Source organism: Cygnus atratus, chromosome 4 (genome assembly GCF_013377495.2).
Source record: "Cygnus atratus isolate AKBS03 ecotype Queensland, Australia chromosome 4, CAtr_DNAZoo_HiC_assembly, whole genome shotgun sequence".
Classification (NCBI taxonomy): Eukaryota; Metazoa; Chordata; class Aves; order Anseriformes; family Anatidae; genus Cygnus; species Cygnus atratus.
This window is the reverse complement of record NC_066365.1, coordinates 47,866,881-47,883,700: the sequence shown is the minus strand read 5'-3', so window position 1 is coordinate 47,883,700 and position 16,820 is coordinate 47,866,881. Positions and strand designations below refer to the sequence as shown.

Here is a 16,820-nt window from a genome sequence, read left to right as displayed (position 1 = left end):
ATTTACTAAATGGAGTCATGCTTCAGGGTTGTCCCCCTTTGAGGTGCCAGCAGATGGTGAAGGCTTTCAGTTCTTATTAAGGTCAGCCACAGCAGAGCAGGGGCTCAGAAATGCAGTCAAAACATTTTAACAGACATTTATTACAATTTATGTGGACTTTATGAAACTTTTAAAAGACAAATGGAAAGGCAGCAATAGCAATTGTGAATATAAATCAAGGCAACCGATGCAGTGCGATAAAGGAAGCCCTATGTATTCACAAATGTTTTTTTCTGTTTCCCTTAATTTTTCTCCCAGACCCCCAACACCTGTTTCACAAGCAGTCAGTCTCTACTCTCTTACACTACTGTCAGTCTTCTGCACTGCTGGTGCACCTAACTTCCCGTGCAGTACAAGGATGAAAATAATCCTATCTGAAATGGAATCTTTCAGTAACACTTTGGGAAGGTATTCAAATAAAAAGGCCTTTCCCTAGATAAAGTTATATTTGATACAGTCGCTTATGGATAAAACAACACATTCTTGCAAAAGATACAGGCAGAGGAGAGACAGCTGGGTTGGGCAGAAGCACACCACCACCTCAAAACCTCAAAGTGTTGGTAACTTGAAGAGCAGTCTGCTGGAAACTGTTCCCTTATTCATTCCAACCTTCTTTCATACTGCAAGGAAGCATCTGCAGAAAGGACTCCCAGGAGGACAATATCCTTTCAGCCTGCCAAGGAAAAGGCACACGAATGCCAGCACCTTGTACACCACCATACCCTACAATCACTCCGTCCACAGCCCCACTTGTCCTGGTGATCTTTCAGAGGGAGCTGGAGATGAAGGAAGGCAGCAGGCTGACTACATATGCAGTCTCTCGATACGGTCCCATGAGAAGTTTGCACAGTTTCCATCCCTGCTATGTTCTGAGTTTTGCCCGGGATTGAAGAAAGGAGCTCCAGGGAAGGAAGGGAAAACAGAAGAGTTTGGAGGCAGCAGGCCAACAAGGCAGGATATTCCCAAGGCTATTTTACTTCTGGAGCTCATTTTTTCAGTCTAGTGCCATCGGAAGAACAGGGCAAACCTCAGACAACTTTGGCCTTCAGGTCTCTGTGTCAAGCTCTGGGTCAGGAAAAATAACACAGAAGTCATCTAACTACCTCTGCCCTGAGGTGACATGAAATACAGAGGCAAAAATATCGTTTTGACCTATTTTAGTTATTTATTAGACTTTATCGTCAATACTGCAAAAAAAAAGTGCCTTGTCAGTCATTCCTGCCATTTGCAGATGACTGCTCCCAAAGAAGCCTGTTGTGCCAAGGAATTATTTTAGTCCCGTAGGAAGAAAATGTCACAGGTGAGCAAGCAGTTCCTGAAACACAGAACCTGCACAAGGCCATCATCAGGACATCACAATCTGCCAGCACAGGGGCACTGACAGAAAGGCATTCTTGACACAGGACTATTTCCAGAAAGGTGCTGCAAGACACGCATGCAGTGGTGTCTGTGAACATGCATGTGTAGCCCTTGCCTATTATACCACTTGTTTCGACCCTGAATTGCACACAAACCATGAAGGATCATCGTAGTTTCCCAGCTATCTCATTTTGTGAGCAAAGTATGGGTCGTTCCTAATGGCAGTGCCTCTGATAACAGCAGCATGCTCCAGCAGCCAAAGCCTCCCAGTGCAGCACTTGGGTCATTTGGCTGCAACCTCCCCCACAGTGAGGGGATGTGTCCCTGAGTCCTGCTCTGTCACGGAAAGTAGAAGATGGCATGGGAAGACTACCCAAGCATGCATCCTACAGTACCCTTCCATCGCTACTTTTGCCACGGAGTGACTGCAAGCTGGTACTGAGGAGGCTAGAAAGTCTCTTTTGGGATGCTAGAGCAAGCCATTGCTAAACCCTGAAAGCTTAAGCTCTTAAGTGAACCTCTTGCAATATCTGGAAGCAGCACAAGTAAGTCTCAAACCAACCTCACTCTTCAGCTATACACTAGCTAATCACAAATGACAGCAAAAGTTTATTTACTAGAGCGATCGATACTCATGGAATAAACACTGATGAAACGAGCACTGAATCTCACTTGGTTGCTACTCACAAAACAGGTTATTTAGAAAAGCAAATGCCAGGTTGAGGAAACTTGAAATGGGGAGTTGAGGACCCTGACACTGATGTGACACCAAAGTCAGCACTAGTGAGGCCACCTCCATCACACCCACCGCTGCCTCCGATGTGAGGTGCTCAGCACCTGCACACGCTCCACCTGGTCTCTGCAGAGTCAAGGAAAGTCCAGACTCAAGAGCAGACTCAGTGGTATTCTGAGGGTGAAATGAAGGGAGACTGTTCTTGTTTAATTATACAAAAATAAGGGCAACTTTCCTTTTTTTTTTTTTCCTCTGCATAGCACGCATACCGAAAAAATGCTAGCATGTGCATACTCTAAATGTAAGGGCAAAGGAGCAGTTTAGCAAAATTTATTTACTGTCAAGTTTAGCTCAAGAAGGGCTGTAAAACCATAACTGTTCTGTAGGGACACACTGTTGGAATATAAACTCAAAACTGTCCAAATTATGCACGGGAGATGTTTATTTTCACATATTCATAGTCACAAACAAGCATCCCTTTCATACCTTAACCGCTTTCTCGTCTCTGTGAGCCACTCTATCAGCAAAACGAAGAGTAAGTAAAGACAGATGATAAGAACACAGTCATTCTGCTTTATAACACACGCAGCACCTCCAGACGGGTACACACAGAATTAAAATATATTTTAGACAGACTTCCTTTCCTTAATATGCCACATGGAAATATTCAAAAATAAACTAATAAACTAAGATAATAAAGGCTATTTCCAAGTTTTACTGCTACGCTGCCCTCAGATAGCAAAAAGGTTGTTCTCTCTCTAAAATATTCATACATGCACATCTGCAAGCATGTGCCCACACATTCACCCCACACATTCACCCTCAAACACCCCAGTAAGGAAGCTGGAAGTAAGCAGAGGGCACAAACCAGACACCACAGCCTTACTGGAACAGGGCAGGAGAACTGAGTGGGGAAGAAGTTAAAGAACAATTAAAGCACCAAAAGATGGGAACGGAAATTGAGCAATACATTTGTACTTAAAATAGGATCTTTTCTGATAAAGCAATGAAGTTTCTCCCACAAGAAGTCGAGGAAGCACGCTTGTGATGTAATGCTTCTGTTAAATGTAAAAAACATGTAACGAAGCCCAGGATCTTGGTAACATATAAACATATATCTTGGTAACATATAAAGTGATTTTAATCAAAGCAGGCTGGGACAGTCCTTTAGAATTAAGACAGAGGCATACACAATATTACCTAGTAGGTTTAAACACAGTTTAAAACTGCTATCTTAAACTTGTTTGTGTGGCTGAATGGACTACACTGAAGCCAAATACATATAGCATTAACTGATGTATTCAGGCATGTTTTACCTGGCTAATAATGTGGAAAGATTCATAAATACATTCCTTTTCAAATGGACGTGCTGTTAAGTATGAAAAAGCTCCTTTCTCAATCAAAAATAACCTTAAGTACCATTAAAGCAGACAGCTTTGTAAAGTTGGCTGTTTTCAAGTGAGCATAGGATTTTCCTTCCCCTTTTTCCTGCTCAAGCATCACTCACGCCATGGCATAACCGAAGAAGGAACTTCAAGCATTTAAGCTTTGGATAGCTCATAGAGAAGGCTGTCAAGACCCTTGGAAAAAAGAAATAGCAGTGTCAAGTACACTGCTGACACTAATACCAGTGCCCATAATGACAGCAGTGCTGCACATGGACCCTGGCTTGGGCTCTGTAGGAACCACATAGGCACCAGCAGCCCAGCGTTTTGTCAGGAATCACGAGGCCCTGTTTTGAGCACGGAATGACTGCAGTTAAAGCGATGAGGGGGATGACTGGGTTACTTCAAAGGTAACCTTCAACTATCCCACTCAGGTCTGCCTACAGTCCCAGATCTTGCTCTTTCCTTCTCCACCTGAGAGATCACACAGGAGAAGGATACAGGAGATGGAAAAAAAACCCTCAAATTTGTCTATGATCCCCTTTCTCACAAGAAATGTTTTTTTAAGGTTCTGATTCATCCTCCAAAGCACAAGAGATCTGTGATCCCTCTGCAGTCTCCTCTCTCTTTGTCATGGCAGCAGTTCTCTCTGCTGCATCATCAGTTGGACAGACAGGGACCAGGGGATGTGCTTCAGTGTTTTTTTTTTATTTTTGTTTTTAACCCAATCTGCCCACACTCCCGTTTTTTTCTTACGGGGGATTCTTCTCAGCACCTTTTGCAGAGGACGGAGGAAGCAGATAGGGGTGCCTCTGCCCCTTTCCACGCAGGAGGAAAACAGCTCTTGCAGGAGGGATTTCTTCAGGTCAGTGAGACTGTCGGGCCTTTTGCTTTTGTGCTCCGTTTTAAAAACACACGACATCTTTTTCCATTTGGAAAACCTATTACCCAAACTGATCACATATTTCCGTGCTATGAAAGATATTTGTGCAGCTCCTTATATCCTGGCCTAACTTGATCTACATTAAGTCCATAGCAATACTACTGTATGTCGATTCAGTTTTTCCTATGACCACGCAATTCTTGGAACAACAGGGAGAGAGAACTGCAACCCATAGGAAAATGATCATTTCAGAGGAGGACTTAGCGGGTGAATCAGCCCTGAAAACATGAAGCATACAAGCAAGTGGAAACTCTGAGCACAACCCTTTTTACTATGTACAGTAAGCACAGAGCACGGAGGTTTCCCCATTTCACCATCCTCAAACAGGCAGGCAGGAAGTTGGTATGAGCAATAGGCTTCCAAAACTACCTGCTGAAGCAAAGAGGTTAGTTAGACTTGCATCTCTGAAAAAAAGAGCCTTCATTTTACTTGGGTTTAAATTTACTTTGGTAATAGGCTGAGGTAACAGTCCCAATGTACAGGGAGGGGAGGCGGAGAGGGATTCCTGGGACTTGGAAAGCCTCAGGTCTCCTCCCCACTCTCTCATCTGGTTCCATCTTTTTTTGCAAATGTTCTGCAAGCGATTCATGCATCTACCTATGGTATCTATCATTCTGAGGACAATACAAGCACTTATTTGGCATTTTCCTGCCACAGAAGAAGCTTCACAAAAATGAGTTTTGTTGAGGGCTTTGGAAGAAGAAAAAGGTACGTCTTGCATGGGAAAAGGGAATTTGTTCTAAGCAAGAATGGGACACCTGTAAGACAGGAGAGGATGACACACATGGGCTGAGTCAGATCCTATGTGAAGCAGAGGTAAACCCATTGTTGGCCCAAATCCAACCCCATTAGAAAAACTTATAAAATCAAACAAGAAGTAAATGGAGCTTGAGAAAACACCAGCATAAACTCTGACTACATTACACATGGTAAAGATGAAGTACCAGCTTGTTTTGAGTGACAGCCTCAAGAAAAGGCAAACTAGAAATATAACAATCTTCCACACTGTATTATTTTGCACTACATCAACATTTTACTTCCATCACTATCACTTCCCTTCTCGATACTCCTACCCTCAGTGTTTTATGCAAGAAGCCTTAAATCCTGAACGGACAACATGATGGCACTGCATTTTTCCAAGTTTCTGAACTTTGAGAAATCCTTTTTACTGGGGATTACTGTGTCTGAAAAGGCTACATCAGCCTCTGGGAAGTGCTACGTACTGGAGGGGTGACAGGGACGAGGTCCAAGCCCAGCCTGACGGTGACTGACCCAGACTGGGAGGACTGACTGAGGCTACCAGACCACGGCCGTCAATCCGAAGAGGCAGCTGCAATGTATCAAGCCCAGTTAATAAGTCTGCAGGGCTGCCAAGTACAGCAAAATGTAAGTGGTAAGAACAGGCATGGCAGGTCAAGGGAGTCCACGGCAGGGTTGTAATTACTGTGGGAAGCAGGCGATACAGCAGGTAGCACGAATGTAAAAACGTTAAGTTGGTCTGACACTGCGGCCATCTGCACAGAGCAGCGCATGGTTCCATCTCCCTGTAGCTGTTTATTTTGTTTCCCTGTGTTTCACACTCCCAGAAGGTGCCGGATTACCAGATGTCCACTCAGCCACAGCGGAAGTGCACAACTTCCCATGCTGCCCTCAGAGAGGAGAGACTGCTAGGAGAGACCTCGAGGGGCCTGGGGACGCATTCTGACCCTCCCGAGAGCACCCACACCCACGCCTCCCACCACATGCTCACTGCCATTGTGCTGAGGCTCTGCACTCGAGGCGCTCCCATGATCCCAGCAGCAAACACAGCACACACAGCCCTGCTTGATGATGAGTCCCTAATAACATCCTTCTTAAGGACACTGGTATTAACCAGAAGAGCTTCCCACATGCTGTAACCAGATGCTACTCAGTAATGCATTTGCCTCCAAAATGCTTTTCTAATATGCTGAGAGTAAAGGATCACCAGCTCCTAGAAAGCCAGTTCTTCATTTAGTAACGTAACCTCACCAGCGTGGAGGAAATCATGTTGAAACAATACATTAGTGCCAATACGTGAACAAGAAACCTGCCTTTACTCAAGACTTGGTGGAACAATAGGTAATAAAAAGCATTTGAAACAAATCAAAACACTGAAACTGCTTAGATCTAAGTATGCACTTAACCATCTGCCTTAACTTATGCATATTTTTATAGGTTTTCCTGAACGAGACTTAAATCTTTGTGCAAGTCTCTCTAGCCTGAATATCTCCAGCACATTTGCCAAAGGAAACCAACTGTGTGCATCTCTGCACATCCTTCCATTCAAACACTTCAAACACTTTATAACCAGTAACATAAAGAATGCCAAAACCACCGAGGGTAGGAAACCTTCATTAGCTTCCTTTCATGAAGGGTGAAATTCAGGCACAAAGTTAAAGACTAACATTTAAGTTGTTCCTCCTTTCAAGAGATCTGTGCTAGGGGATTGTAATGTCAAATATTCAAAACCAAACACTCAGGATATACTGAGACTCCCAAAATACCAAAAGCTAAACATAAACTTGTGTAAAAGTATTGATTTGTAACAGCTTCAAAGACATACACAAGTTCCTTCATGCTTTGACATCCTCACAAAAAAGGGATGACAATAAGCAAGGAATCATCTGTCACAAATAATGACAGATCCTGACAGTTTGCCTGTCTTTAAGGATTCCCCCTGTTCAACAGCTGCACTTGAAAAGACAGGTAGACTGCTGAAGACCTCTCATTTGCAAACAGTCATTCTTTCAAATGAGTGTATGCAGCCCTGGACCTGAAGGCCATGGCTGACTGATAAAGCAAGTCACATTTTGCTTGGTAGTCAACGATCAAAAATCTAGCATACTGGGTCTGGCCCTTTCATTTAAAGCAAGTAAGCTTAATGCTCAAGTAACAAAACAAAGACATTCACACTTTTCTGGCATTACATAAAGAAAATATAAACTAGATCACAACTCAAACAAGTAGACATATGTCCATAAAGACAGATCCTACAGTGTAAGTGCAATCTAATGTATCACATACCAACAGCTGTTAGGATTTTGTTAGAAAAGGAAGAAAGCTAATTGAGAAATTCAAGTAATTCTTTACAACAAAAGGCAGAGACTTACTTAAAAGTCTCTGCTTTCTTATTTCTAAACATAAAGTCTGCTGTGTTCTCCTTATTTACAGTCTCAAACATCTGTAGTGGTTGTCTAAAGCTCGTCATTTTCTGCATCTTCCGCAGCAGCACTGTACCAGGCACAAGCAATATGTGAAAACTGTGTTCTGTGAAATCTGCTTTGAACCGATTTACTTCCACCTACTTTAACATCTTGCAATTATTTTCCCACTTTTCTAACCACATGCTGCTCTAGAAACATACTTCCTTAGCAACAAAATTACAAGGCCAGAAACTTCAGTAACTCTTGAGCAGTTAACTACTCAAAACCCTTAAGCCCCTTGTAGCACTTTAGAACAGGAAACTTACCGTGTAAGTCGGACACCGGAATGCTGCCCTGTGTATGCTCACCTGGGAGCAGATTAACTTCAGCTACTCTGCTTGGGTGTATACATTAAATTAAACATTTAAATTAGTACAGAGACACACAAAACCCATTCCCACAGTTATCCAGATGAGAAGGCACCATTAATGCCGCCTGTCAAGCTGACTGGAATATATTAAGTTGTTTGTGACTGTGCACAATCTGATCTTTATGAGGAGGACAGAAGGGAAGATGCAGCTCAGATGTAAATAGGAGGGGGCCATGCGACTTGTGCAGGTGAGCTGGCCATAACCCTTCATAACCCTGGCTCCCCTTGTTAAGTCCGTGCCTGACGAGACAGACAGAAGAGCACCGAGGTGACACGTTGTACAGGCACTGAAAGAAGGGAAAAGCAGGCAGGAGACAGAATGAAAAACAGGAATGCAAGAACTGAAGAACTGTGAACGTGTGAGGGAAGAAGATACACCCCACAAGCACTGTTTGGGTAAATGGAGCCTTCTTCCCGGCCTTGCCAAGCCCCTGCGGTGGTACGTCCTTCCATCGCTGCAACACATTCTGCCTCTGCACATTTACTAAGCCAAAGCCAAATAAAGAAAAGGCAAAGGATCAACAAGTGGACTTAAATCTAGGCTGCTGTCTGTGAAACTGATTTCATCATCTGCAGATCAAAGTTATTAAGAGCTTTTCTTCTTTTACCCTTCTCTGATAAGAGATCACAGGCTTCAGTTTCTCAAGCCCACAGAGCCAAAGGGTGCCGTTATTTTCAGCTGATGAATGTCAGAATGACACAAGAGTAAACTTCTAGAAAAAGCATTAGGTTTTTCAACAACACTCTTCCCTTCCCAGTGCCAGATCACCAGTGCCGCACGACAACAGCACCATCTTAACTTCAAAAGGCTGCCACTGCAGAGCAAGCTTCATACAGAAGAGATGAAATTACTGCAGTGAGCTACGAAATACACAGTCCTCCTGACCTGAGACAAGCCAGGACTCCTCCACGTGCTGTCTAGACTCTGGGAAGGATGATTTTGCTTGATGTCTGCAACTCAGTTACAAGTTTTGCTGCAACTCTGGCAAATATTTGACAAGCTCTATACATACTTTGACAACAAGTACTGCTATTGTGATGAAAATAACTGGATAAATATACCCTAGAAACCTGAGGAAACACCAGCTTTCTTAAACACAGCACAGCACTACCCTTACAACATCAAAGTTAGAATGAGCTTTACAAATCTATCCATCCTGAGTTTTACATACGGAAACTAAGAAGTGGTACTTTGCAGGGTTTCTTTTATTATTATCGTACTTTGTCGCTCACATTTCATAGCATTTGTCAGTTACTCACTAACACATTTTTAAACGCAGTAATGAAAACAAAGGGCAGCTTCTACATGACTAATTAAGTGTTCTTTTGCTATGACAAGTGCACGCACATGCATGTGATTTTTGTAACAAAGTTACTTTCAAGGGATATTAAACAGATGTGAAGATAGGAATTTGCAAAACTTATGGCATGCAGCTGACTTTTACTGCAAAAGCAGATATGTAAACTGCTTCATAACAAAAGCGTTCATGTATTTTGGTTTTTAAACCTAAGTTTAGATTCAGGAAGAGACCATGGACAAAACCTTGTGTAAATGCCAATAATTCTGTGTATTTGCAATCAAGGAATCAAAAGTGAGCACTGCGGTGTTCCTCATAACCTCACACAGCTAGTGCTGAGAGCAAACCCTAAACAATATGAAACTGAGCACTCTTTATGAAGTATAGGTTAATGCAATACATAATTTTGCCCAACTATAAGCACATGTCTTAAGAGCCATAATTAAAAATCTCCTCATGCACAAAATAAAATTTATGAGGGCTTTTGCTAACTGGTGGGAAGCCAAGTGCTCTTCATCTGTCACTGATGATAACAAACTTGCTTTGTAAGCTACACATGGTGTGAATTGCAATCATAGTGATTCCTTTTTCTTTTTCCCAAAAAGTAACAACCTAGCTGGCTACACTGGCAAGCATCTAAATTCCTCTGAAGTCGAAAATAAATCTTTCAAATAGACACATGGCCCTAGAATTTCTCACTGTTGTTCCAGTTTCTGTTAAGCCATATCATCTCACCCTTCACATCTTCAGGATACACTGAGGATCAAATATTCTAGCTTGGTTGAGAGAGGCATAGTACAGCAGCAGAGAAGCCAGAAATGCTAACTTCAAGCTATTTCTGCTAACCGTGGAGCTGGTGGGAGAAAAAAAGCCAACTGAAATCCCATCAATCTTGAGGATTATTTATTTCACACGCACTTGCTTAGAGCTCCTAAAGACTGTGACAACAGCTAGGTGAAGTAAGCAAGCAAAAGCTCTCCAAAAAAGATACTTTTCAGCACATGAGCTGTTCTCATAGTTGCCCAAAACAGGGAGCAGTAAAGCCACTGCAGCAGCTCTCTGCCAGCCCAGCAGCCCCCTGGCAGCAACGCGAAATGCAGTACAGCAGCTCAAGTGGCAGCTGAGGTCTGGCCCTGGCAAGAGGGGTGCATAAGCAGGCAGGTCAGGGAGCAGTCCTGGCAACACAGTTTGCCACAGACAACTCACCATGTCCGTGCTCTGATGGTGGTTTCCAACCCTGCTGTGTGGTGGGTGCCTCAGGGGCTTGAAGAAGTCCCACAAAGACTGTACAGGACAGGTTGGGTTGAGATGAACAGAAACAACAGAGTCAGGAGCATTTACACACTCTCCTCCTCAACAAAAAGCAAATTTTCTCCTAGTTCAGTCCATAAAATATTGGAAAGCACCTGAGGGGCTTCTCCTGGGTGCTGTGGCAACATGACACACAACTCAGAAACCTCCTGTTCTTTACTTAGAATCCTTTTGGTACCTGTTAGCTTCTTCTTAAATATGTGGAGGTTTGTGAAGACAGTAACTACCTCATTTCAGTTAACCGAAAACACACCACAAAGCAGCTTGTCAGCCACATGGCGATCTCTGCCGATGTTGCTGTACCCCTTAATCTAATTCCATTTAATCCAATTTGTTGTCTTAAAGTGCTCTGTCACTTAACGCAAGAACTTTATTCAGGATTACTGCTAAAATACAGCTCTCGGGCCAATGGTCTCATTCATCGTGAGAGCAGCATCTGAGGCTCTATCTGTCCAGGCAGATGTCTGCATGATCTTTGTAAACACGGCACACTGTCAACAGATTCCACTAAAAAAAAAAAAAAAAAAAGAAAAAACTGCCAGTAGCTGATAACCTCAGATGTAAACACCACCAGTTTTTTTTTTTCTTCAAGTAAGGAAAGTCAAGGAGTTTTGGTTGTGCATAGCCCTAAGTGTTGAATCAGGAGTTTGAGACATTTATGTGGATGCTCATACAGTGAATGCTTTACCTGAAATAAATTATGTACAGCAGAGGAGAGGCACACTGCAGAAGCTGGGAGCTTTGCTAGCCAGCACTTATCATAAAATGGAATCAAATCATTAACAGCTCTGGCATGTGACAGGAAGGGGGAAACCTAGTTCCAAGAAGGGATTCTTGTTGCAGACTTGTTCATATGATTCCTCTCCTGAATAGCAATAGAGTAACCACTACATTAATCTTCCTGGATGTTGCAGTCATGTTCCACCATTGCTCCTGCTACTTAAAGAGTACAAGGTAAGTATTGTTAGCTTTCTTTACCGCATGATTGAATTAACGAATGGTATGTGTACTCAATATATTCCCAGTCTTTCAATATGGGATTTGTGTACCAAGGCAGTCATTGCATCTGCTGAAGCCACAATCAAATATCACGCGTTTTTAACTAACACGGCAGTCAGGCCGGCACAATTTTGAGAACAAAACATTTATAGATGTGAACCAGTTGATTCTCATGATACCTTCAGAGAAAAACAGAACTGCGTGTAAAAATAAAAAATAAAAAGGATGTTTATTTTATTAATAAGCCCTTTCAAATTTAAATCTGTTGCTATTCTTGGGCTACAGGGCGGCGTACAAATTTGCTGCCCGAGAAGTACACAGTGATGATTTGGACACCAGATTCTATGCTCACTCACCAAAAGATCTTATTTTAAGTGTTAAAGTACCTTCATTATTCATTTTCCCATATGTAACACCTCATGAAAGTAAAAAGGAAAACCAACAAATAGCAGGTTTGATTTCTTTCTCTCTTATCCCAGCAACATTATGGACTTTGTTCGTCAAACTCCAAGCAATTATCCCAGAGTAAAGCAAAAGACTATATGCATAAATGTATACTGAGGCATTTTCTAAGGGATTTAAGAAATTAAGCTTTTAAAATGGTATCATTAGCGCTGTGTACTCAAAAACAATCAAAGCTGTGTGCAAAGTGATAAAACACCTGATATGAACACCACTGAAGAAGCCTTACCAGACCATCACAATTGCTAATTGCAACAGAAGCTCCGGGGATGTCAGTTATGTCTCCCACGTATGCGCAGTTGGTCCATAGTGGCTCTCTTTTCCATAACCTCTCTGTAGCAGTTCTAGTCTGACTTGCGTTACCAGCATCATTTCCATTTCCAGTTTCCACAGAGTCTTCATACCACTCCACTACCGCCTCGGGAGCCACTAAATGAGTGTTGGGTTTCAGCCGGAGATGGAATTCCCTTCCAAATGCAGTGACGTTAAAATACAGCTGTTTGGGGCTTTGGGATACCTCCCGCGTTGATCTTCTTTGATGGCTTGCAGAGAGTATATTGGAGATATAGCTTCCATCTGCATTGGTACTAATTGGAATCACTAACCCATACGGTCTTGGTCTGCTTTTTGGTAATTCTGCCAAGAGAAATACCCCAAAACAAACTAAAATTAGAACAAGAACATGGAACAAGCCTTAAGACTGGATGCAGAGCTGCAGAAGTGTATGTCAATAGAGCAAAGAGTGATGCAAGGATGCAACAAGCCGTTAGCCAGACTGCCACGGGTGACATTCATGCAGAAAACACTCCAGCTACAGCCAATTTATTATACAACACACAACTACTGAGTTTTTAGGCCTAACATCAAATGCAATGCATGCTGGACCCCTCCTACTCATACCTCCGCTTCCAGTATTCCCAATTTAGGATTCCTGTTAGAGCTACTCTAAAGCACTCCACTGACAAGTTCAGCTGGAGACCTGTACAAACCTCTGCATAATTTTTAAAACAATGGGAGCCAATGTCACCACACCATCAATGTGCATTAGATGATGTGCTAGATAGTCTGGATATAAACCAACCAATCTAACATAGGCAAATGTAAAATACGTGTAGCTGCTCTCTTTATTTACCACGCTCGAGCTTATAAGGTCTTCACTTGGGTACCTTACAGCAAGGCCTTTAACACTTGTAACACATTAATCGTTATCATAAAAATGCTTTGCACTATCACATAAACACACAGAGGAGATGTAAGAAAGAAGTGTATTTACAGATCGTCATGTTATCACAGTGATAATTAGACAGGAAGGACATTTCAACCTTAGGAAAAGCACATGGACCATGCCAAGGTGGATGAACACAAGAAGCTGTGCCCAGGTACACACCTCAAATAAACACACACCACAAATGCTAGGATACACATTAAGCGCATGCAAAATATCCTCCATATGCCAAATTTTTCAAGAAGCAGGTCTTTCATGACTCTATTTTCATAAAACTTGCAGAGAAAACCCTGAAATATTCATTTATATTTATCTGGGGATTTTCATGGGGTTTAGGTTTGTTTTACAGCCAAAGAAGAGGCAGCAACCCTTTTGAATTCTCTTGTAAAAAATGCCCTGCAACTCCATCATACACCTTAAATGGACTTGTTTGCCCCTGCATTGAGATCTCTATTAAGATGCTGAAAATCAAGTGGCATGTTTGGTATATAACTGCAATTTGTGTACACATTTCTGCAGTCTCAGAAAATTGGAACACAGACAAGAATCCAGTAGGTATCACATATCGCCGATAAATTATATCGGTCAGCAGTAGTAAAAGCAGTAACTTTTCCCTCCGTAGATCTCTGATAAATCTCCGTACCCAGCAACTTGCTATTGCCCTTCCTCTTTGCGCAACTTGAGCGATGGAGTTCAAAAGCAACAGATGAGCTTTTTTTTTAAAAAAAAAAAAAAGTTACAAATTTCTATCTAAATCCTGCATCTTCCTGCAATACACAAAAGCTATAAAAACTGCAGAACAACTCTTGTTGTCTGCCTAAGGAAATCCTGAGGTAATACTATAGTAGCTCGAGGGCATGACCCTTAGCTAAGGCAATGTGCCCTAAACACAGGGTATGCTTCCAAGGATAGAGCATTGCTGTAATTACCTCTGATCACTCTCCTATCATTTTTGCCTGATTACTACAGGTCAAATCAAGATTCCTCTAATTAGCAGCAACAGTATCTGACTTGTAAACTTTCCACTGGGTTCTGAATTTGCCTACGTGTATATATTATATGTGAATACAATACTTAAGAAAAAAAGGGGGGAAAAAAAGCCCCTTTCTGTCTTTCTGTATAGTCCCTTACCCACATCATCCTGAAAATAGCATTCTTAGTGCTTAAGAGAAATCTCTTTTGGTCAGAGAAAGGTCTTCTGCTGTTATCACTTATCACGCATCAGGGGACACACACATGTTTCCCATTGCCCTAAGGTAATTTTACACCACTGTAAAACAAGTTTATCTTTTCTGTGAGACCTTTGTAACCTGGGATTAATCAGGATATTCGGTGTCCAATTTTCATCCTGTAAAAGGAGAAGGAGACACATTCCCAGGCCAGGCCAAGCTGTGGACCAAAACGCTGCTGAAAGCTGCACCAAAGCTGAAGTCTTACTACATTTTATTACACTATGTGAGAGTTAAAAAGACATTCAGGACAGAATTATTCCCTAGATCTTCTTTTCCTGAGAGAAGTGGCTAAAGCAGTATTAGAGTGATATTACTGATACCTTTTGTATTAAAGAACTCCAGGGTTGAGTAGCTCAGATGGTACCACAAAGTGCCACTGAGAATTCCTCCAACAAAAATAACAAAATGAATTAAATTTTATCCATTCCCAGAGTGAATTGCACTTGAACTGAAAATTAATAGATAAAAAGCTTGGTAGCTAATTCATCTCTCCCGGAAGCAGTGGCTGCTTATTTTATGAGACTTTTGTAGGAAAACATTTCCAATGGCTTCATATGGCTGGTTTTTTTCCAGTTTGCTTTTGTTCCAGTTACTGAGGGATTTGACAGAAAAATAATGTGTAGTTACAGTGGAAGGTATAGACATATAAATTTCTGTGCTATGAGAATCTTTATATAACACATAAATACTATATCCCAGGTGAGTGGAAAGTTCTTTATCATTTTTAAGTTTCTTGTTCTGAAAACTGACTCTGTGTCCCACTGCTAGCAGTCACAGTGTGTTTCTCAGTAGCAGCGAACGCAACCTTTTTTTGCCATATACCTAGATTAGGTTCTAAAACTGGTATCCTAATTAGGATAATTCCCATTTTAATCACTGGGAATTCTGAGTCGGGCTTGCTAACCCTCCTCCTTAGAGATGGTACCAAATTAAAACTCTACACTCATTTTTTTATTAATTAGACATCAGGCCAAGAGCAGGAGACAGAGCTGCTGGGTTGTATATCCTAACTGGGTCAAAGCTAAAATCCAGATCCTCACATTCCCTGAGCTTCAGTGATGAGATTTCATTCACAGACTGACATTACGCCTTTTACCTCACTGAGATTCTTCACAGTTTTTCTTTCCCCCCCCGCCCTTCTCAAAGTAGGATGTACAATGCCAGAGACCACAGTTCCAGTGATCAAATTCTTTGTTCACTGTACAATTCAGAAGTTGCTTTGCACATCTTGCAGCAGTATCCACAGATTTCTTCTTGCAGGGGCACAAAAAAAAAAAAAGATATTTTTGCTAATAACAAGAACAGACAGCTAGCCACAAGAAGGTAGGAACAAAGGGTGGAAAATAAGAATTGTCAAGCTTTTGAGTCAGCAAAAGCCCTGTCCAGAGTCTCTAAACGCAAAGCAAAAAAGGAAATGCTTTTTGTTCAAAGGCAATTAGAATTAAATGTGACATGACTGAAGACATCTAAAATCCTCCACTGACTTCTATTACTCTTTTTTCCACAGACTCTATGGTCTTAGGAAACTCTATGCCAGCTGTAGGTGTTCCCTTTCCTTTGCTAAAATTTCAGTCACTCTCTACTGCTAATTCAGAATTTACAGGAATGATCAGAGAAGAACACAGAGAAATAGAAAAAGCACTTAACCTCAAGTTTTCTTCCTTTTTTCATCTGGCTTTTAAGTGCTGTTCCAGTTGCACAATGTTTAAATTGAAAGGAAACACTTGTGAAAGAACATCACATTCTTTCATTGTGTGCCAAAACATAATTAGTTAGAGAATGCCTCTGAAGAAGTCTATCCATAATTTTTTCCCCCAAATACACAATAAACCGAAGAATTAACACCACTGGCTCACAGTAGTTGTCTCTGTACTGTAAAACTATTGGATAATTGAGGTTCAAAAGCCCTATTTTTTTTTTTAATCAACTGTATTTAGAAGATCAATTTTTGGCAAAAGATTTTTGAAATACATTGATCAAAAACTGTGCATTTGGATGTCAACAGCAGAATTCCAAATTCATAAATATCCACTTAAGCAAGATTTCAAAAGCTTAGTCTAAATAGAAATCAGTGGAATCAGCAGAAAAGCAGGAATTTCTGAAACTCCAGACAAATTATTTCCATGTCTAGACTCAGCTACACAACTCTGAAGACATGACTTCTTCTCTTTTTTTAACAAATACTGAAATGCCATTTAACATTCATTATTCAGATGGCTTTTTGCTCACACTGCATGTAA

General features: G+C 41.5%; 1 protein-coding gene across 1 annotated transcript in view; it reads right to left on the bottom strand.

The window, feature by feature from the left end:
• The window catches only part of ADAMTS3 (ADAM metallopeptidase with thrombospondin type 1 motif 3), a 125,689-nt gene that overhangs the window by 103,918 nt on the left and 4,951 nt on the right, over nt 1–16,820 (bottom strand). The window contains exon 3 of the mRNA XM_035552717.2: nt 12,353–12,759. Coding sequence (XP_035408610.1) covers nt 12,353–12,759 — 407 coding nt within the window. The remainder of the gene's footprint in view (nt 1–12,352; nt 12,760–16,820) is intronic.